The 24,401-nt window shown below is 37.3% G+C and overlaps 1 protein-coding gene across 2 annotated transcripts in view; it reads left to right on the top strand.

The window, feature by feature from the left end:
* Window positions 1-531: 531 nt before the first annotated feature.
* in (protein inturned) overlaps window positions 532-24,401 on the top strand; it is a 95,385-nt gene continuing 71,515 nt past the window's right edge. The window contains exons 1-5 of one of the 2 annotated variants that reach the window (XM_053782880.2): window positions 532-670; window positions 8,070-8,209; window positions 11,072-11,244; window positions 12,675-12,844; window positions 13,172-13,331. In XM_053782880.2, the coding sequence (XP_053638855.1) occupies window positions 8,130-8,209; window positions 11,072-11,244; window positions 12,675-12,844; window positions 13,172-13,331 (583 nt within the window). In that variant the 5' untranslated portion in view covers window positions 532-670; window positions 8,070-8,129. The other variant, XM_053782881.2, reaches the window with a different exon arrangement.

Below are 24,401 nucleotides of genomic sequence, written 5' to 3'. Positions count from 1 at the left end.
TAAGTAAGTTTATTCAGGTATACACAAATACAGTTACATAGAATTATCATACATAGCAGCACATGTGTAGAGAACCCAGGATAACCCAAAAAAGTCAGACAGAGTGACTTATTTCGATTGGGGAAGTGTAGCTTGGTTACACTGCCCATCTTCTAGAGTAAGGTTAAGTACGTTCGTAAAAATCTGCCTCAGGATACTGCCAATTTCTTCCTGAGGATTATGTCAATGGCATCGCTTCCCAGAGGTGCTCCAAGCAAGACACTATTTGTAGGGGCAATGACTGATTCGTCTGATGAATATATTTTTTCTTTTAGTCCCAGCTAGGAGGACTCAATGAGGAATAACCTTTGGTGGCCCTTAACAACCTTAACACCAGCAACAGGTACTTCATAAGGAACCTACTTCTAGTTCCTGTTTCTATTTGCAAAGGAACTCTTGTTCCTTTTTCTTTCATAGCCCAGCATTGGGTAACAAATCTTTCCCGTAGATCGGGAAGGCGGCCTCGATACGGCGTAAGCAGTCAGTGGCCCTGATAAACCCAAACAACAACAACAACAACAACATAAGGGACCTCTCGAGTGTCTGCCTCGCAAGGAACCTCCTGAATGTCTGTTTCGTAAGGAACCTCTCAAGTGTCTGCTTCGTAAGGAGCCTCTCCAGTGTCTGCCTCGTAAGCAACCTCTTGAGTGTCTGCTTCGTAAGGAATCTCTTGAGTGTCTGACTCGTAAGGAACCTCTTGAATGTCTACTTCATAAGGAACCTCTTGAATGTCTACTTCATAAGGAACCTCTTGAATGTCTGCCTTGTAAGGAACCTCATTAGTGTCTGCCTTGTAAGGAACCTCTTTAGTGTCTGCCTTGTAAGGAGCCTCTTTAGTGTCTGCCTTGTAAGGAACCTCTTTAGTGTCTGCCTTGTAAGGAACCTCTTTAGTGTCTGCCTTGTAAGGAACCTCTTTAGTGTCTGCCTTGTAAGGAACCTCTTTAGTGTCTGCCTTGTAAGGAACTTCTTTAGTGTCTGCCTTGTAAGGAACCTCTGGAGTGTTTGCCTCGTAAGGAACTTCCAGAGTGCCTCTGCCCAGGTTCAGGCGAGTGGGGAATGGGGCCTACCTGACCCAGTTGGGAACATTATAGTTTCCCCTTTCATTTATTGAAGGGAACTTGTTTCCTCTAAGATTATTTCCCTGTCCCCTCCAGATTTGGGCTAAAATCTTCACTAGACTTGAGGGAGCAGGTCTCGTATGGTATATTCCGTTGTAGGTAAGTAAATTTATTTAGGTACAGGTACACATAAGTACAATTGTCATACCTTGTAATAAAAGTATAATTATCATACCTAATAATGTAAGTGTAATTATCATACTTGTAACATAAGTACAATTATCATACCTAGTAACATAAGTACAATTATCATACCTAGTAACATAAGTACAATTATCATACCTTGTAACATAAGTACAATTATCATACCTAATAATGTAAGTGCAATTATTAAACCTAGTAACTTAAGTACAATTATCATACCTTGTAACGTAAGTACAATTATCATACCTAGTAACATAAGTACAGTTATCATACCTTGTAACATAAGCATAATTATCATACCTAGTAAAATAAGTACAGTTATCATGCCTAATAACATAGGTACAATTATCATATCTCATAACATAACTACAATTATTATACCAAGTAACATAAGTTCAACTATCATACCTTGTAACATAAGTACAGTGGTACCCCAAATTTTGAACTTAATCCGTTCCAGGAGCTAGTTTTAAAGTCATAATGTTCGAAACTCAAAGCAGTATTTCCCATAAGAAATAATGTAAATCCAATTAATCCGTTCCAGACCCACAAAAATATTCACAAAAATGAATTTTTTAAAGAATAACAATGGTTTTACATACACAAAACGATTATAAATACATATAGTACTTAAATGAGAAACGAAAAAGATAAATAGGCATTTAAGTAAACATTTAAAATCACATTTATGTACCTTTATTGAATACTCTTGTTGGCATCTGGAAGATAGGGAAAAGGAGAGAGGGAGGACTTGTTATTGCCTCCACCACTGCCTCCACCACTGCCTCCACCACTACCTCCACCACTGCCTCCACCACTGCCTCCACCACTACCTCCACCACTGCCTCCACCACCACCTCCATCACTGCCTCCACCACTGCCTCCACCACTGCCTCCACCACTGCCTCCACCACTGCCTTCACCACTGCCTCAACCACTGCGGCACACTGCCTCGTATTTTTGTACAATTTCTTTCTTCGCATCTATGGTGTTTCACACTTTCTTTACCAAAGGGGTGCCACTAGGAAGTTTGTTTGGGCCCATGGTGGATTATTTCAGTCACAATCAATAAACAAGCACTAAACACAATGAATTTATTGTGAAATGTTTGGATGAGAGTACAGTGTAATGTTCAATCAAGGATAAACAAAGCTAGACTGGCTCACAATACCTGCCTGGGCAGGTGTGCAGGCATGGGCAGGCAGACAGGTGTGGTACATAGTTCGAAACACGGGGCACGTTCGATACTTGGGACAAAATTGGTGCGAAAAAAGCAGTCAAAACTCAAAGCTTTTGATAGTCAATGCGTTCAAAACTCGGGGTTCCACTGTACAATTATCATACCTAGTAACATACAGGTGGGCCCCACTCATACAGCAGGTAAGGGTCTGAGCTACTTTCAGATGAATACAAAAGCCTGATAACATGTTTACTTAAGAACATAAGAAAGAAGGAACACTGCAACAGGCCTACTGACCCATGTGGAGCAGATCCATGTTTCCCCCAGATTAGACCAATGACACACCCCCCGGATTATCCCAATAACCCACCCATTCTGGTCATCCCCACTCAAGGATGGAGCACTGTACCAGACCCAGCAGCACAAGCTAGTCAGGTCCAACTCACACCCACCCACACCCACTCATATATTACATAAACAACATAGCTAAGCCTAAAAAATGCATATACAGTGCGCACATTACTCATCTTATATATATTTTTGTCTTTAACTTATAGTGAGCAGTGAATATATTTATTGTAGGAAATCTGAATATGTGAAGAATGGGTATAACTGAAAATTGCTGTATTAGCGAAATGCTGTAGAGCGGGGCTTGCCTGTATATATGTAAATGACCCATAAAAACAACAACAAATGAACAAAAAGAAGTAATGTTATGTCAGATGTCTTCTCATGGTCCATCATCCTTCAGGAATGCTGGCAAAGACTCTTGATCCAAGGAATTATAGTTGACTTCCAGTTCCTTGGACGAGACCTGATTGTCTCTTATACACCATTAGCTGTGTGAGTTTTATGGGTTTAGAGCTTCCCAGTAAATATCTTAATACAATAGTGATTTGTGAAATTACTTTCACGTTTTATTTTTTGCTAATTCTTTATATGTTGGCTCCTCTCAAAAGTTTCTTGATGACAGTGACGTGCTCTTGATCTGGAGAATTGGAATGATTCTTCCCTTATTTACATTGAACTTCAAAACCCCAGTTGCTACATAATTATTAGGATTCCATGCTTTTCCATGAATATATGTACATATATATGTATTATTATTTTTTATTGTTTTAACTATTATTATTATTATGACAGGTCGACCATCACTAATCCAGCATCATTGGGACCTGTTGGGTGCCAGATGAGTGTTTTTGCCAGATCACAGAGTGGTTAGGATAGAATACACTTAATCCAAAAGTTAACTACCTCATCCTGCCTTTAAAATACTTGGTAAATCAGTACAAGTTGGTTAATAAAGTTAACCAACTTGACTTACACAAGAAAGTTTGTCACTGCCACTTCCAAAGTGAAGAGCTGAAATTTACAACTAAGCACATTTACATATCTTGAGGTGAGGAGCTGTCAGGATTCCCATCTTCTTGAGGTGAAGGGCTGTCAGGATTCCCATCTTCATCTTGGAAGGTGACTGAAAAATCCAGAACTGATGATGACAGTGGCAGCACGTCTGGATGAGCTGATGTTGAAGGCACTAGATTTCTAAATGTCTTGCAAGCTGAGCTGTTTCATATATTTTGTTCTTTCATTGATCAGTTTATCCTGCAGCATGTAAATGTTCATTATTTCTTGTTCACTTATAAAGATAAAGAAAAAGATACATTATTTCAGCATGATACAATGTTTGTACAAAGATGAATTACATTTAGATGTGCATACTGAAAGCCCTTTAATATGCAGAGCATTTTTGGCAAACTTAAGACTAACTTAAGATTAATAAGGCAGTTAAGAGACAGACTTTCAGCTACATCTTCCTCATTTTCATCACTGCTTTCTCCTCCACTGGCTTATTGCTGTGGACTTACAACCATCTGCACAATCTCTGAGTCAGTATAATGATGAACAGTAACTGCATATTCATCTACATTCATCAATTCCCCAACATTATCTTCATCCATCCTCGATGCAAGATCCTTCGCAGCAGGATTAGTCAGATCATGAGCATAAGAAAGAAGATCATGTATAATCTGTTTTTCCCTTGAAGCCCTAAATCCTGTAAAGTCATTTTCAATGCCTTCACCAGGTGCAATCTCAAACATTAACCTGGTCACAATTTATGCCATCCATTTTTCCAGTGTGGATGCCTCTACAGACTTCGAAGCATTGGCAACACAGTAAACCATATCTCTCACATTAAATTCCTTAACTCTTTGACTGTCGCAAGCCCATTTCTGAAACTGTCATTCTATGTCGAAAATTTTTTTGAAAAAAAATTTTTTTTTTTTCTTATGAAATGATAGAGAATCTTTTCCCTATGGCAATGACACCAAAAGTAAGAAATTGGGTCGAAATCTCACGGAATTACGCTCCCACGAAGTTAGCGGTTTCGGTGACATATACGCATCGGCGATTTCGCCGAATTTGAGCCCTGTTTTTAGCCAGTTCTGTTGTTCCAGTTGACCAAACTCATAATTATTTCTTTAGAACTCCATTTTTTTCTATCAATTGAGTACAAGAACCCACCCATTTACCAATTTGAACTACCCGATAAAGTGGTCAGAAATTGGCAATTTGGCCAATTTCACGCATATTAAAAAAGATGCCAATTTCAAAATAGGGTACAGAATAAACAATGTAGACATTCTTTGCACTAAAATAACATATTCTCTGTTTATTAGTCATGTCTCTAGGCCCCTCTTATATTACTATTGCTTTCTATTTTGATTTTTTATTCTTACAAAAAATACAAAATTTACTGTTATGCAGACTACGGCATTATTGTAAAAATGGTATAAATAATATCAGTGCACTAGTGAAAGAATATTAGACTCCCCAGTTGACGTGTATTGGACATGTGGTGTGATTTGCTTACTCCTGAACATTGGTAAAATCGAACATTTCTGCTACTTTGAGCTCAATTTCAAGGTCGTTTTCATCGTGAAACTAATCAAAATCATCTCTATTTCTGTAATATATTTTCCATTTTATCATGGGAGACCATGAAAACGAGAATACAACAATAAATACTATACGAAAATGCACCTCAAAGTCGGCGTTTTAATCCAAAAAAACAGTCAGTTTTTTTTTCTCATTATGCATTGCGTGCTGCAGGATTTTTTTTTTATGTGGTGCACACTGACCACACAGACCCATTCTCTCACATGTGGGCCTACCAGCTTTCTACTGCTTGATTTGAAGCCACTAGAATTATTGAGTATACATGTATATACGTCCGAAACACTGGCTCGTAAGACGTATATATACGACCAAAACAGTCAGAGGGTTAAGCTCATGTACTGGTCTGCCAGAGTTAACTGCACTCAGTAGGTGCTTCATAAAATGGGTGCAATACCTAGACCTAAAAGAATGTAGTATGCCATTGTCCTGGGGTTGAATTAATTATGTGCAGTTAGGTGGGAAGTAAATATTGAAAATGTTGTTCTTTACCAGGAGCTTTGCTTTCAGATGTGTGGAAAAGTTGTCTAAAATAAGCATTATCTTACAGTTTGGTCCAGGCCAACAGAGTCACAGGGAGCTCTTACTTTAGGAACAAAATAATTTTCAAACCAATCCAATGTAATGTCAGTTGTTATCCATCCTTTTTTGTTGGCATGGTAAATCACAGGAAACTGTGTCATACCTTTGAAAATCTTCTTTCTTTCTTTCAACACATCGGCCATATCCCACCGAGGCAGGGTGGCCCAAAAGGAAAGACGAAAGTTTCTCCTTTTACATTTAGTAATATAAACAGGAGAACTGGTTACTAGCCCCTTGCTCCTGGCATTTTAGTCGCCTCTTAAAACACGCATGTCTTACGGAGGAAGAATTCTGATCCACTTCCCCATGGAGATAACAGGAAATAAATAAGAACAAGAAATAGTAAGAAAATAGAAGAAAACCCAGAGGGGTCTGTGTATATATATATACGTATATGCTTGTACATGTATGTGTAGTGTGACCTAAGTGTAAGAAGAAGTAGCAAGATGTACCTGAAATCTTGCATGTTTCTTTCTTTCAACACACCGGCCGTATCCCACCGAGGCGGGGTGGCCCACAAGGAAAAACGAAAGTTTCTCCTTTTACATTTAGTAATATATACAGGAGAAGAGGTTACTAGCCCCTTGCTCCCGGCATTTTAGTCGCCTCTTACAACACACATGGCTTATGGAGGAAGAATTCTGTTCCACTTCCCCATGGAGATAAGAGGAAATAAACAAGAATAAGAACTACAAAGAAAATAGAAGAAAACAAGAGGGGTGTGTATATATATGCTTGTACATGTATGTGTAGTGTGACCTAAGTGTAAGTAGAAGTAGCAAGACGTACCTGAAACCTTGCATGTTTATGAGACAGAAAAAAGACACCAGCAATCCTACCATCATGTAAAACAATTACAGGTTTCCGTTTTACACTCACTTGGCAGGACGGTAGTACCTCCCTGGGCGGTTGCTGTCTACCAACCTACTACTTAGGACCTTTGAAAATACTGGGACATTAACTTTTACTGATGACCAGCAGCTTACTCCTGTGTGTTCCTGCGGCATTAGAGCAGCCCAGCACAGTGCCATGATCTTTCAGTGCTTCATGACTGGCTGTTGATTCTGCATCCTCAGTTGTCAGAGTTGTTCTTGGCATACATTTCCAGTACAAGGCTGTCTCATCTGCATTGGAAAATTGCTCAGGACTTAATTTTTCATTTGAAACTAACTTGGAGAACTCATTAACAAATTTAGTAGCTGCTTCCTTGTCCGCTGAATGTTTTTCACCACACACTGAACAAAACTTTAAGCCATGCCAATCTTTGAAATGCTACAGCCAACCTTCACTATAATCACATTCATAATCTAGTCCTAGTTCTTCATGAAAAATTTTGGCTTGTTCCTTCACCAGATCTCCAGACATCTCAACACCTTCACTTACACATAGCCTAACCTACTTCATCAGAACTTGATCTAGTTCTGAACTTTTTCCTTCCTTCATTGTTTTCTTTTTACACATCTGTTCCTTTGAATCACTGTTAGCAAAGAAACTGAGTCATTTCTCTTTCTGTTTCTTTATGTCATAAACTTTCAAATAGCCAGTGCTGTACAATTCACATAAGTTTCTCACAGACACACTGCTATTGAGTTTTTTTCAGAAGTTCAGCCTTATCTTTTATGGACAATGAATGGTGTTTGTGCTTTACACAGCGAGAAGCATTTCTTTTATTCATTGGAACCATGGCTGGGGCTAAAAGTGAGCAGGTTATAACAATAAATGGAGAAAAACAAATTGGAATGTCTTGCCTGTGTTTGCAAGCGATGCATTGTTTATGCAGCAAGTAGTACCACCAAACGATAGCAGTAGGTTGGGGCAGTGACCTGGGAAATTTGAAATTACGCTAGCCGAAATTAATACCGGATTAGTGATTGCCGGATCCGTCATGGCTGACCTGTATCATTTATTATTTATATATTTATGTATTTATTTATATTTTATGTATGATTATTATTATTATTATTATTATTTATTTTCCAGGTTATGTGTAATCAGTGATAAAAATAATTCCATTTAATTCTGAGCTAATATTAGTTTCCAATTTCTAGGGCTGCTGATATACAGTGATCAAGTTGTATATTTATGAATGTAAACCAAGCTTTGCTGACATGGAGCCTACAGATGACTTCGATTCCAATAGCGAGAGTTATTCTGCATCGTCTAGGCACTCAGAAGAGTCTTCATATGAGTAAGTTACTGGATACTGTTCCGTATCATTGGTACATTACAGAAGTGGGCAATCCTTGGGCTTGGTTCAACTTATATACCTGTTAACTGCAATTCGAAAGACATCCAGACTTACTCCTCTTTCTTGATATTGTCTTGTTAAGATATTTTACTAATATAAATTTTTAAAGGGGGAAGACCGGTAAGCCAGGGAAAGGCCTCAGTCATATGACCAAAAGCTCCAGTGGCAGGTCATCATATGACTAAGACTTACATCAGGAATACTTGTCATGTCTCCTGACAAATCTTACCTAACCTCGTTAAGCCACATTTGATGAGTGATGAGTATTCACTGAAGTTTGTGAGTCACAGATTGGCCACGCCTGGTAGGATTATCACATTAAAACTTATAGTGTGTCACTTAGACTTGCAAGATCAGTATTGTCAAAGCATTGATCAGTCCAAGGGATAGTTAAGGAGTGTGTAATAATAATATTAGTGGGGTAAATATTCTGTATTCTTGTATTATGAGTTCAGTATATCATCATACTAATGTATATATTCACTGTAGGTATATATTCATTGTAGACAAAATGAATGCACATAAATATGTAAATTTGACTTTGTGTCTTTGATTTGTTATTAATTTTATTACAGTATTATTACAGCATTATTATTAATATTATTATCATTCATGATAGAGTAAACTTTATAAGAACCAGCATTTGAAAAACAGAATTCCCAAGAAATACACATTTTTAAGGATTGCCCTTACAAGTTCACTTTCAGAGCAGGCACCCGAAGCAGTTCTCTCCGTTGCCTATCATCTTGAAATGCTTTAGTCGCCTCACCACAATGTTATTTTATTTAGTTTAATCTGCTTTTTTATGTGTCAAAGTGTATATTAACCCTTTCAGGGTCCAAGGCCCAAATCTGAAGTGGTGCCCCAGTGTCCAAGAATTTAAAAAAAAAAAAATTTGTTATTTTTTCTTATGAAATCGTAGAGAATCTTTTTGTGAAGGTAATAAAACAAAAAGTACGAAATTTGGTGGAAAATTGACGAAATTATGCTCTCGCGAATTTTGATGTGTCAGCGATATTTACGAATCGGCGATTTTGCCGATTACATTATTCCAATCAACCAAATTCTTAGCTATTTCATTAGTATTACTTCTATTCTATCGATTGAGCACAAGAAATCGCCAAGTCAACTGTTTCAACTACAAAATAAAGTGATCGGAAATTGTTAATTTGGCCAATTTAACACAAAGTTCAAAATATTCCAATTTCAAAATAGGCTCCAGAATAAACAATGTAGGTATTCCTGGAACTAAACTAACATTTCCTCTGTTCATTAGTTACATTTTGAGGCTTTACAAATAAATTCCATTTTGATTTTTTATTCACATAATGAATTTTTATTCACACCAAAAAATAGAAGATTTACTGTTATGCAATACTGTAATAATTGTATAAATATCATCACCATATTTGTGAATGTATATTAGACCCACCAGCTGACGTGTATTAGATGTGTGAGGTCGTTTGTTTACTCTTGAATATCGGCAAAAATTTAACATTTCCGCTACTTTGAGCTCAGTTTCAAGCCATTTCCAGTGCTAAAACCAATCAAAATCATCTCTATTTCTGTAATATGTCTTCCATTCTATCAAATGAGACCAAGAAATCGCAAATACAACTATAAAAAACATATGAAAAAACACTGCAAAGTCGCTGTTTTAATCGAAAAATCATGATTTCAGTTTTTTTCTCTCATTATACACAGTGTGCTGCAGGATCTGTTTTATGTGGTGCACACATACCACATAGATGTATTCTCTCATATCTAGGCCCAAATGTACCACTCACAGTTTATCAGAGTGAGCTGAGCTCATGGCGTAGATCTACGGTTTGGACCCTGAACGTAAAGCCGTAGATCTACGGGACGGACCCTGAAAGGGTTAAGTTTAGCTTATAAAAAATAATAATTATAAAATAGCATTTTGTCAGTATTTTCCAGAAGGCTGGCATAACTTTAGTCTGAGGAGGCCAAATTTTAAAGGATTTATTGTATTGCTTAATGATTTTATCACTTCTCTTTATTGATTTTTTCCCAGTAGCATTATTATTAATGCATACAGTGGACCCCCGCATAACGATCACCTCCGAATGCGACCAATTATGTAAGTGTATTTATGTAAGTGCATTTGTACGTGTATGTTTGGGGGTCTGAAATGGACTAATCTACTTCACAATATTCCTTATGGGAACAAATTCGGTCAGTACTGGCACCTGAACATACTTCTGGAGTGAAAAAATATCGTTAACCGGGGGTCCACTGTATTTCCAAACTAACCCTACATCATCATTCTCTTCCAGTACTACCTTAATTATTCTCACTTTTCTTACCTTCCCTCCCAGTTGTACCCTAATGTCCACCCGCTCTTCTTTCCCTCTCCTTTACATGGAGGCCTCTCCCATCAGAAGGAGTTTAAAACAGATGCACAGCAAGCACTGGTTATCTTGCAAATGTCTTGATGCCACACCTGGGAAGCTTATCAGCATACCATACTCCACCTAAAAATGGTCTTCTGCTACTTCAGGCTCGAATATGGCTGCCAGATATGCTTCTGCACTTGCTCATTTCTGATGCATTTGCTATATTCTGTTCTCTGCTTGGGAATTTGACTTTGCACTGGGGCATTCTGAATGTTCCTTTTTGAGAACCTGTATGTTAATTCTGGTGAATTTTTCTTGGATTTTTATGCTTTAGATTTAACATATTCCAGTAATATTGCTTATTGTGGGGTTTATGTAGTCACTGAATGTAAATTTTCACTTAAGTTAATTATTAAGTAATACTTGGATGTTTAACTATGCCTAGGTATGAAGATGCAGAATGGCTAAAACATGTGCAGAATGATGGTTCCCTTCTCTATGTGGAGTCTTATGTTTCAAGTACAGTAAGAGAGAAGCAAGTGCAAGCTCTTAAAGCATCTGGAGGATTGGAAAAGAAACCTGCTTTCTCATCTCCTTCAAAAGAAATAAAAAAGAAGAGTAAGTAATAATAAATTTAAGGGTTAGAATAGTTGTTTATTTTAATTCGAGTTTCATTTTGAGGCTTCTTAAATATTATTTATATTTGTTCCAGGTATTTTAGTCTCTTACAACATACATGGCTTATGAGGAAAGATTTCTAACCCACTTTCCTATGAAATGGAAAAAGAAATGATAGATATTTTTTTTTCACATTGACTGTTTCCCACCTAGGCAAGGTGACCTGAAAAAGAAAAAACACTTTCATCATTATAATGAATATTGAAGGTATTGGTAAGTAATTTTTTTTTAATATCAACCTGACAAATATACAGCACTAAATCCAGGAATTGTCCAGTGAGAGAAATGTCCTTGTGGGGAAAAGCTCACTTACAAGGTACCATAAGAATCAGTACTTGCCCCAATAATATTTCTTATTTATATAATTGACTTCCCTTTAGCACTCCTCACTGCTCTTATTAACTCATCCTCTGGCATACTCTTCACCCTCACTGGTCTCTGATCAGGCGTATTATGCCTTTAGCACACTTTACCCTTCAGCACTGTATGACCCTTGTGGGTCATACAGTGCTGCAGGGTAGGGTGTGCTAAGGGCACTTAGTTATGATTCTAATAATAATATATAATTAACTTCCCAGAAGGAATAAAAACTACATGAAACATTTTTGCAAACGATGCAAAAATTGTATGCAGAGTAATAAAAATTACCATAAATCTCTACAAAACTGATAAATTTAATAAATCAATCAATGAAGAATGACATAACTTAATAAGCACTATTGAATGAAATGAAAAGAGAGCAAAAACAGGCTTCATGCTGATTATTTAATGTTTTACAATATTTATTGAAAGTAATTATAGGCACTAGAATATTACCAGAAGAAATGCTGTATTAATGAATTAGGGAGAAACTTGTGTTCTTCACTAGCAAACTTAGATAGCCTTCAGCTGTGGTGCAACTTATTTCATGATAAAATTTTAATAGGAAGCAGTAGTGTGTTGTCCCCACTTAAAAAAAATTGGTTAAGATAGGAAAAGTCCAAATACTTGCTACAAAATGGCTTCTAGAGCTAAACAGTTAATTTGCAGACAATGAAGATCTCATTGATTGATAGGAAAGGAGACATGATAACCACAATAAAAGACTGCAAGAAAAGAGATAAAGATTTTTTGAGCAGTGAAAACAAGAAGGAACAATTGCAAACCTAGAGAAAAGTAGGGCTGAAAAGATGCCATAATTTTTCTTAAGAAATTGTGGTAAAATACTGCAATGGAATGCAAGGAAAGGTAATAAGTGCTGCAACCACTGGAAAGTTTAAAAACATTACCTGGAGCACCACTCTTGTAACTTCAGATAGGTAGAGGTAATCGTAAATAGGCAATCTCTCTCATCTTGCTTAGCAATTCACATTTTTCTTTTTCCTTTACAGACAAATTGCTAAGATTGCTGAAACGTAGACCAAGTGTAAGAGTTAAGGGCACACCACGAGTCGGTACTGGGGGTGAAGGAGGAACAAAGGGTGGATCTGACTTGACTTCGCCTCCAAAAGTGACCTTTAGAGATAACCCAAGTGGGGAAGTGAGGAAAATTAATCTTCAGGTAAGTTTTTTATTTGGTCTACTAGATGAATACAACTTTTAATGGTTATGTAAAGAGTTATACACTTTAATGATACATAAATGTCAGAGTATACACTATTCTCAGACTATATTCTCCTTCAAGGGAAGGTGTCTCATTGCTATTGAAGGGATATTGATCCAAGGAATTGAAGTAGATCTCTTCTTTGGATTAACCCTGAATACTTCCCATTTCCACTAAAATGCATACTAGAATTTTTTGTAGTTACCTTGATGTAAGTAAGACTCTTCTTTATATGAATTAGACAAAATATGAAACGGCATTTATCTTTTTGATTTGTGCTTGCAGGTGTACGAAGGTGGCAACAACTTAGGGCGACGAGCAAGCCTTTGTGAAACTGTTCTTGGTGTCGTACCTGGCCGCTTCAGTGAGCCCCCAGATTCTAGGGTCATGGTTGCTGGCCTCGTACCTGGCTCACAAGCACTAAGAAATGGTGTCATCAAAATTGGTAATATACTTGAAAAAGAGATTTGGTAATAAGTAATACATATTTTATGAAAAAGAGGATAAATAAATATACAAGGTATGATGTAGCATGTAATGAAAGTAGTTTATTAGATTATGTATTAGTGGATAAAAGGTTGATGGGTAGGCTCCAGGATGTACATGTTTATAGAGGGGCAACTGATATATCGGATCATTATTTAGTTGTAGCTACAGTTAGAGTAAGAGGTAGATGGGAAAAGAGGAAGGTGGCAACAACAAGTAAGAGGGAGGTGAAAGTGTATAAACTAAGGGAGGAGGAAGTTCGGGTGAGATATAAGTGACTATTGACAGAAAGGTGGGCTAGTGCAAAGATGAGTAGTGGGAGGGTTGAAGAGGGTTGGAATAGTTTTAAAAATGCAGTATTAGAATGTGGGGCAGAAGTTTGTGGTTATAGGAGGGTGGGGGCAGAAGGAAAGAGGAGTGATTGGTGGAATGATGAAGTAAAGGGTGTGATAAAAGAGAAAAAGGTAGCTTATGAGAGGTTTTTACAAAGCAGAAGTGTTATAAGAAGAGCAGAGTATATGGAGAGTAAAAGAAAGGTAAAGAGAGTGGTGAGAGAGTGCAAAAGGAGAGCAGATGATAGAGTGGGAGAGGCACTGTCAAGAAATTTTAATGAAAATAAGAAAAAATTTTGGAGTGAGTTAAACAAATTAAGAAAGCCTAGGGAAAGTATGGATTTGTCAGTTAAAAACAGAGCAGGGGAGTTAGTAGATGGGGAGATGGAGGTATTAGGTAGATGGCGAGAATATTTTGAGGAACTTTTAAATGTTAAGGAAGAAAGAGAGGCAGTAATTTCATGCACTGGTCAGGGAGGTACACCATCTTTTAGGAGTGAAGAAGAGCAGAATGTAAGTGTGGGGGAGGTACGTGAGGCATTACGTAGAATGAAAGGGGGTAAAGCAGCTGGAACTGATGGGATCATGACAGAAATGTTAAAAGCAGGGGGGGATATAGTGTTGGAGTGGTTGGTACTTTTGTTTAATAAATGTATGAAAGAGGGGAAGGTACCTAGGGATTGGCGGAGAGCATGTAGTCCCTCTATATAAAGGGAAAGGGGACAAAAGAGACTGTAAAAATTATAGAGGGATAAGTTTACTGAGTATACCAGGAAAAGTGTACGGTAGGGTTATAATTGAAAGAATTAGAGGTTAGACAGAATGTAGGATTGCGGATGAGCAAGGAGGTTTCAGAGTGGGTAGGGGATGTGTAGATCAAGTGTTTACATTGAAGCATATATGTGAACAGTATTTAGATAAAGGTAGGGAAGTTTTTATTGCATTTATGGATTTAGAAAAGGCATATGATAGAGTGGATAGAGGAGAAATGTGGCAGATGTTGCAAGTATATGGAATAGGTGGTAAGTTATTAAATGCTGTAAAGAGTTTTTATGAGGATAGTGAGGCTCAGGTTAGGGTGCGTAAAAGAGAGGGAGACTACTTCCCGGTAAAAGTAGGTCTTAGACAGGGATGTGTAATGTCACCATGGTTGTTTAATATATTTATAGATGGGGTTGTAAAGGAAGTAAATGCTAGGGTGTTCGGGAGAGGGGTGGGATTAAATTTTGGGGAATCAAATTCAAAATGGGAATTGACACAGTTACTTTTTGCTGATGATACTGTGCTTATGGGAGATTCTAAAGAAAAATTGCAAAGGTTAGTGGATGAGTTTGGGAATGTGTGTAAAGGTAGAAAGTTGAAAGTGAACATAGAAAAGAGTAAGGTGATGAGAGTATCAAATGGTTTAGATAAAGAAAAATTGGATATCAAATTGGGGAGGAGGAGTATGGAAGAAGTGAATGTTTTCAGATACTTGGGAGTTGATGTGTCGGCGGATGGATTTATGAAGGATGAGGTTAATCATAGAATTGATGAGGGAAAAAAGGTGAGTGGTGCGTTGAGGTATATGTGGAGTCAAAAAACGTTATCTATGGAGGCAAAGAAGGGAATGTATGAAAGTATAGTAGTACCAACATTCTTATATGGGTGTGAAGCTTGGGTGGTAAATGCAGCAGCGAGGAGACGGTTGGAGGCAGTGGAGATGTCCTGTTTAAGGGCAATGTGTGGTGTAAATATTATGCAGAAAATTCGAAGTGTGGAAATTAGGAAAAGGTGTGGAGTTAATAAAAGTATTAGTCAGAGGGCAGAAGAGGGGTTGTTGAGGTGGTTTGGTCATTTAGAGAGAATGGATCAAAGTAGAATGACATGGAAAGCAAATGAATCTATAGGGGAAGGAAGGCGGGGTAGGGGTCATCCTCGAAAGGGTTGGAGAGAAGGGGTAAAGGAGGTTTTGTGGGCAAGGGGCTTGGACTTCTAGCAAGCGTGCGTGAGCGTGTTAGATAGGAGTGAATGGAGACGAATGATACTTGGGACCTGACGATCTGTTGGAGTGTGAGCAGGGTAATATTTAGTGAAGGGATTCAGGGAAACCGGTTATTTTCATATAGTCGGACTTGAGTCCTGGAAATGGGAAGTACAATGTCTGTACTTTAAAGGAGGGGTTTGGGATATTGGCAGTTTGGAGGGATATGTTGTGTATCTTTATATGTGTATGCTTCTAAACTGTTGTATTCTGAGCACCTCTGCAAAAACAGTGATAATGTGCGAGTGTGGTGAAAGTGTTGAATGATGATGAAAGTATTTTCTTTTTGGGGATTTTCTTTCTTTTTTGGGTCACCCTGCCTCGGTGGGAGACGGCTGACTGGTTGAAAAAAAAAAAAAAAAAAAAAAACTTGAAAAATTAAGAAAATTGTTCACAAGTTTCAACTATTATACGATGAAAGTGTACAAAATGTTAATGTTTTTATTGGGAAGTTATCATTGCATGACCCATAATATCTCAGTAGGTACAGTGACCTCTTTGAAAATATGTATCTTTGGAACATGGCTTTGCCAGAGTGAAAATTATTCATAATCTTTTATCAAATACAGGTGACCCCTTTTTATATGATGTAGATGTGTACAGGCCTGTGCCAGCTGTTCTAGGTTTATTCAAGTTAAAAACCCTTAATGCACAGCATGCTAGTGGCTTTCTTTAGTGCTTAACAATATTTTGTTACATGTAAACTACATTTTGTGAATTGCACAAAGAAATTGTTTGTTTGTTAATTACACACAAGAATCTTCAGTGCACTTTGTAAGCTGTACTGCTTGCACAGGGCAGCCAGATATCAAGTACACAGAATTACTGATGGAAATAGATCACATAACAGCAAATTTGCATAAAGCAAGTCTGCATAAAGGAAGGGAGTTCTGTACTGTAATTTATATTATTAGGACTGATTGTTAATATTAACTCTTGTTTGCTATCCATAGTGTTACTAGTATGCCATAGTATCAATTTTTTTTATTTAATAGCTGTGAAAACTCAAGCCATACACTTAGTTTTATGAATTTTAACACTCGGAAAGCAAAGAATTGTGCATTTTTCAATTAATACTGTATTGTAGTCAGTACTCTTATTTGGCTTGTTATTGCTTATTCATATTGCATATATTTTATACAGTATACTAATTTTAGTAATGGAAAATCCTTTAAGTTAATATTATTTTAAAATGTTTAAATTTGTTGCTGGTTCAAGTTTACATGTGTTCTTGATTCTTTAATGGAATCTTATTTAAACAATTAATTTAAAAGAGTTTGCATAGAATAATTTATTTATTATTTATTAACACATTGACTGTTTCCCACCAAGGCAGTGTGGCCCGAAAAAGAAAAACTTTCATCATCATTCACTCCATCACTGTCTTGCCAGAGGCGCACTTACACTACATTTATGAAACTGCAACATAGAATAAATATACTAAAACCTTAGATGGGAATATTACAGAGCACCTTTAATACAGACAGCCTCTCCTCACTTAGCAACGTACTCGTTTACTGATGACTCGGACTTACAACAGGCTCTCTCACCAGTGTGCATACCTAAATACAGTGGACCCCCGGTTCGCGATGCTATTGGTATCCGATAAATCCGGTAACCGATGCATTATGTCGCAGAAAATTTGCCTCGGTTCCCGTTACAAAACCTGGTATGCAATGCGGTTCGTATGAGACATGTCCACGTGTGGCCTGAACTGCCCCGTGTGTGCCAGTGTTTACAAGCCAGCCAGTGTGCGTGCATCTAAGGCTACATTCGGTACATTCCATAATATCCATATTATCACTGTTTTTGGTGCTTGTTTCTGCAAAATAAGTCACCATGGGCCCCAAGAAAGCTCCTAGGGCCAACCCTTTGAGACCAAGGGTGCTAATGACTGTTGAAATGAAGAAAGAGATAATTGCAAAGTACGAAAGTGGAATGCATGTGTCGGAGCTGGTCAGGTTGTATAGTAAACCCCAATCAACCATCTCTACTATAGTGAGCAGGAAAACGGCAATCAAAGAAGCTGTTCTTGCAAAAGGTGCAACTGTGATTACGAAACAGCGACCGCAAGTGTTAGAAAATGTTGAGAGACTGTTATTGGTGTGGATAAATGAAAAACAGATAGCAGGAGATAGCATCTCTCAAGCGATCATTTGTGAAAAGGCTAGGCAGTTGCATGACGATTTGGTAAAAAAATTGCCTGCAACTAGTGGTGATGTGAGTGAATTTAAGGCCAGCAAAGTTTGGTTTGAAAGATTTAAGAATCGTAGTGGCATACATAGTGTGATTAGGCATGGTGAGGCTGCCAGTTCAGACCACAAAGCGGCTGAAAAATATGTGCATGAATTCAAGGAGTCCATTGAGGCTGAAGGATTGAAACCTGAACAAGTGTTTAATTGTGACAAAACAGGCCTGTTTTGGAATAAATTGCCAAGCAGGACCTACATTACTCAGGAGGAAAAGGCACTCCCAGGACATAAGCCTATGAAAGACAAGCTTACTCTTCTGATGTGTGCCAATGCTAGTGGTGATTGCAAAGTGAAGCCTTTATTGGTGTATCACTCAGAAACTCCCAGAGCATTCAGGCAAAAGAATATCCTCAAGGCTAATTTGTGTGTGCTGTGGAGGGCAAACAGTAAGGCATAGGTCACTAGGGACTTTTTCTATGACTGGTTACACCATGCATTTGCCCCCAATGTGAAAAATTACCTAATTGAAAAGAATTTAGATCTTAAGTGCCTCCTGGTATTAGACAATGCCCCTGGTCATCCTACAGACTTGGCAGAGCAACTTTCTGGGGACATGAGTTTCATTAAGGTCAAGTTTTTGCCTCCTAATACCACTCCTCTCCTGCAGCCCATGGACCAGCAGGTCATTTCCAACTTCAAGAAACTGTACACAAAAGCTATTTTTGAAAGGTGCTTTGAAGTGACCACAGATACTCTATTGACTCTAAAGGAGTTTTGGAAGGATCACTTTAATATCCTCAATTGTGTTAACCTTATAGGTAAGGCTTGGGAGGGAGTGACTAAGAGGACCTTGAACTCTGCCTGGAAAAAACTGTGGCCAGAATGTGTAGACACAAGGGATTTTGAAGGGTTTGAGGCTAACCCTGAGAAGCCTATGCCAGTTGAGGAATCCGTTGTGGCATTGGGGAAGTCCTTGGGGTTGGAGGTTAGTGAGGAGGATGTGGAAGAGTTGATGGAGGAGGACAATGACGAACTAACCACTGATGAGCTGCTAGATCATCTTCAACAGCAAGAGGCCACACCTGAGGAAATTGCTCCGGAGGAGGGGATAGAGAAATTGAAGAAGTTGTCTACTTCAAAGATTAAGGAAATGTGTGCAATGTGGCTTAAAATGCAAAGCTTTTTTGATGAAAATCACCCTCAGACAGTTACTGAAAGCTGTGTTGGCAACTTGTACAATGACGCTGTTGTGAGCCACTTTAGGAAAGTCATAAAGGAACGAGAGGTACAGGCCTCTATGGACAGATATGTTGTGCAACACAAGTCCAGTGACTCTCAACCTGGTCCTAGTGGCATTAAAAGAAGAAAGGAAGTAACCCCGGAAAAGGACTTGTTACCTCAAGTCCTAATGGAGGGGGATTTCCCTTCTAAATGCTAACACCATCCACACTCTCCCCTCCTCCCATCCCATCAATCATCACCAGATCTTCATTAAAGGTAAGTGTCAATTATTCTTTAATTACATATTATTCTATTGTTATTGTTGTTATTGTAATTATTTTATTGCATTAAACTTAATATTTCATGTGGTAAAAGTTTTATTTTTTCATACTTTTGGGTGTCTTGCATGGATTAATTTGATTTCCATTATTTCTTATGGGGAAAGTTCATCCGCTTTCCGATAATTTTGGTTTACGATGAGCTCTCAGGAACGGATTAATATCGCGAACCGGGGGTCCACTGTAATGTATATTAGAACTGATTTCCTCTATTCTGTTTATTACAATATACTGTACACTATAAACATTTAAAAATATACTAAAAATGTTATAAATGGTACAAAGGTGACATTAAAACAATATCGCAGATGGTTGACACAAACCCACTATCATTATAGTATGCTCTTTGCTTGATGTGGTCTTGGGAACGCAACTCCATCGTTTATAAAATGCATTGATTTGAAATAGGTATTTTATTATTAACCCTTTGACTGTCGCGGCCGTATATATACGTCTTACGAGGTACTGTGTTTGACATATATATACTCATAAATTCTAGCGGCTTCAAATCAAGCAGGAGAAAGCTGGTAGGCCCACATGTGAGAGAATGGGTCTGTGTGGTCAGTGTGCACCATATGAAAAAAATCCTGGAGCACGCAGTGCATAATGAGAAAAAAAAAACTCCGACCGTTTTTTTTAATTAAAATGCCGACTTTGTGGTCTATTTTCGTATAGTATTTATGGTTGTATTCTCGTTTTCTTGGTCTCATTTGATAGAATGGAAAACATATTATAGAAATAGAGGTGATTTTGATTGATTTTACTATAAAAAGAACCTGGAAATGGAGCTCAAAGTAGGGGAAATGTTTGATTTTTCCAGTGTTCAAAAGTAAACAAATGATGTCATTGTCCAATAAATGTCCAACTAGCCATTCTAATATGCAGTCATGAATCGGTTGATGTTATTTATACAATTATTACAGTATTGCAGTAGTCTGCATAATAGTAAGTCTTCTATTTTTTGTTTGAATAAAACTTCAAAATAGAAAGCAAGAGTAATATCAGAAGGGCCTGAAGACATGACTGATGAACAAAGAAAATGTTATTTTAGAGCCAGGAATGTCTGCATTGTTCATTCTGGACCTTATTTTGAAATTGTCATATTTTTTAATTTTCGTGAAATTGGCCAAATTGCAAATATCTGACCACATTATTGGATAGTTGAAATCGGTAAATGGGCAGTTTCTTGTACTCAATCGATAGAAAAAATGGAGTTCTAAAGAAATAGCTATGAATTTGGTCGACTGGAACAACAGAATTAGCCGAAAATAGGGCTCAAAGTGGGCGAAATCGCCAATTTGTAAATGTCGCCGAGGTCGCTAACTTCGCAAGAGCATAATTCTGTCAGTTTTCCATCAAATTTCGTTTTTTTGGTCTCATTACAATCGGGAAAAGATTCTCTTATCATTTCGTAAGAAAAAATAATTTTTTTTTTTTTTTTTTTTTGAAATTTTGCGACACCAGGAGACACCTCAGGATTGGGGGTTGCGACTGTCAAGGGGTTAAAGACTTGGGAGTATACTTGAATGTTGCTGGTCAGAGCTCTAATACTGTAGTTGACTTACCTCCCTATGTCTCATTCTCATGCTTCTGTGATTCTTACAGATTCAAGTTGTTATTTTGGATTGTACTGCAGGACATATACAGCAATCGAAACACTTTCACTTTTTTTTTTCTTAATGTTTAATCAGAAATCTAATCAACACAACTATCATTTTGTCATTTACTCTGTGCATTTGCTATTTATGGTTCTACTGTCTGCTTCATGAATAGCAACTCCTGTGAATGGCAGGGATGACCAAGTGTTAAAAAAATTTGTTATGACTAAAACAATTAAGTCATCTATCACGTGCTTCTATAGGTATTTTCCACCAAAGTAGGGGAAATAAAACCACTATTACTCATTCATTAGCTGTCTTGCTTGAAGTATACAGACATTTCAATTCAAATAATCTTGTGACCCACAACTTACATAATTACTTTTTTTTTTCCAGTGCACCAGTTGTATCCCACCGAGGCAGGGTGACCAAAAAGAAAAGCTTTTGTTTTTCTTTTTACATTTAGTAATTTGTACAGAAGGGGTTACTTGCCCCCTTGCTCCTGGCTTACGGAGGAAGGATTCATTTTCCACTTTCCCATGGAGTTACAAAATTATGTAAATATGATATTCCCTGTGTATCTTATGCAATCCTGATTAAAGATCAGGAATAGTAAAAATAAAAATTAAATGTGATTGTTAAATGGGGTTAAGACTAACAGATATGTTACTTAATGTTTTTTAACCCTTTGACTGTTTCAGCCCCCTTTCTGAAACTGTCATTCTATGTCGCTCAATTTTTGAAAAAAAAAAATTATTTTTCCTTATGAAATGATAGAGAATATTTTCCCGATGGTAATGACACCAAAAGTTCGAAATTTGGTTGAAAACTCGTGGAATTATGCTCCCGTGAAGTTAACGGTCTCGGCGACATATGCGTATCGGCGATTTCGCCGAATTTGAGCCCTATTTTCAGCCAATTCCATTGTCCCAGTTGACCAAACTCATAGCTATTTCTTTAGAACTCCATTTTATCTATCAGCTGAGTACAAGAAATCTCCCATTTACTAATTTGGACTACCCAATATGGTGGTCAGAAATTGGCAATTTGGCCAATTTCACGCAAACTAAAAAAGATGCCAATTTCAAAATAGGGTCCAGAATAAACAAGGTAGACATTTGTGGCACTAAAATAACATATGCTCTGTTCATTAGTCACATCTCTAGGCCCCTCTTGTATTATTATTGCAGCGGCAGCGGCAGCGGCAGCAACGGTATCCTACCAGCTCTTCTTTCTCAAAAAAACATCGCCCATCAAAACTTGTGATGGCCTAAGTGAAAGTTCAACTACATGAACCCACGTAGACCACAACATGACCCAAGAATACTAAGAATGTAACCCAAATCTTGACAAAATTAGATCTAAGGAAGACAGCCCTGCTAACCCAAACACTGCCTCCGCTGCCAGACAACCACTTAACCCAAGCTCCGAGAAAACAAGCCTTCTCCTCCATTGCTACACAGTATCTACTTCAGTGATACTATGAAAGGATATCGCAGAAGACACAACACCAGTAATAAAAGAATAACAGCAAGGACCCTAGAACTCAACTTGTCTACCCAGCAGGACGCCAGTGTATCATCAACCCCTCTCTCCGCCGCCACCCAAGGAACAACAACAACAACAACAAACATGGCTGACTCCCCCTCCAACTCCACTCCCTTCAAAGGATTCATCCATGATAACTCAGGTACGATTATTCCTGACAATATCAAGGACTACATCGTTGCTCTAGAAAATGAAATCAAAGATATCAAAGCAGCACTCGAGCGACGAGATTCCAAGATAACCAACCTCGAGAATAAGATCCAAAACCTTGAAGAGAAGATTACATCGGGAAGTGTTGATACAGAAAATACTCTAAAAGCAGCTATAGCCAGTCACACTGAACAAATAACAACAATAAATATGAAGGTTGAAGAAGCAATCAAGGACTGGAATCTGAACATGCACACTCGACTAAATGAATACCTTGATTTCCAAGACGACAAAACTGAACAAGATAAGTTGTCTGATGCAGTTATAATAAACAGTCCACACATTCCTAGTGACATAACACAAGCACAGTGCAAAGAAACTGCTATCAGGATAATACAGAACCACGTACAAGTCATCGTGCAAAACAATGAAATCAAAGAAACACGTTTGTTAGGAAAACCAGGAAGTAAACACAGTATAATGATCCGACTTCATTCATACGATAAAAGAAAGGACCTAATTAAATCAGCAATTACAATGAAAAATGGAGTGTACATAAATGAGTGTCTAACAAAAAAACGTCAAAACCTTCTGTTCAGGCTGAGAAAACTTAAACAGGAAAACAAAATACATCAGTGTTTCACGCGAGATGGGAAAATACTAGTAAGGAAAACATCAACAGGACAACAATATACCATCTCAAACGAACATGATTTCTCTACCTTCCTTAGAAAAGCTGACATTTCTGTAACAGATTAAATAAGTGCCCTTAATACATATATACGTGTGGTGCATATAGTGTACGTTACTATCATATTGTACATTATTATTTTTATTATTTTTCATCACTAGCTAATGCCAACTACCTCCAATACTCTATAACTTTCTTACTGCTATTAATTGCTCATAATTTTAAATTAAAAGTCAAATCTTACTCCAAATTAATAATATTCATTTTTTCTTACCTGTCCATTTAATTTTGTTTATCACTACTTGTTTTTTTAGTCACTTTACATTGTATATTCAATTAGTGTATATTCCAATTACTTTTTTGCAAGTACCAAAACTATCTTTTGCTAGCTAGTACCAACTACCTCATTTTTTTTTACTTTTATTGTGCAATAAACTGCTCAATTTATCTAATATTACAAATCAGATCTTACTCCTAAACCAATATTATTTCATAGTGACCATCTGTCCATTTAACTTTGTTTACCATTACTTAATTTTAGTCCCTTATATATTTTCTCCTTTATTTTAGCTTTATATAACTACCCTAGCTTATACATTCACAATTGTTAAAATAATCAAGGTGCTATTCTCAGGTGCTAAAGTAGAACAAGTTCACAATTTTGGCATTATATTCCAAAGCTCATTTATTTTATAGTACTACCTACTATCATATTCCCAAGCTCCATTATTTGATCATCACTTTATTTGTACTAGTCCCTTTTATATTGTCTCCTTTATTTTAGCTTAAAAAAAAAAAAAAAAAAAAAAAAAAAAAAAAAAAAAAAATACCTTAGCTCATTATTTTACATTTGTTAAATAATTCAGGTGCTATTTTTTAGCTTAAGACTATTTACTTTGTTTTATACTTAATTCTAACTATAGATTCACTACAAAT

This window comes from Cherax quadricarinatus, chromosome 28 (assembly GCF_038502225.1).
Source record: "Cherax quadricarinatus isolate ZL_2023a chromosome 28, ASM3850222v1, whole genome shotgun sequence".
Taxonomy (NCBI): Eukaryota; Metazoa; Arthropoda; class Malacostraca; order Decapoda; family Parastacidae; genus Cherax; species Cherax quadricarinatus.
The sequence above is the reverse complement of the archived record's forward strand: the minus strand, read 5'-3'. Positions and strand labels throughout refer to the sequence as shown.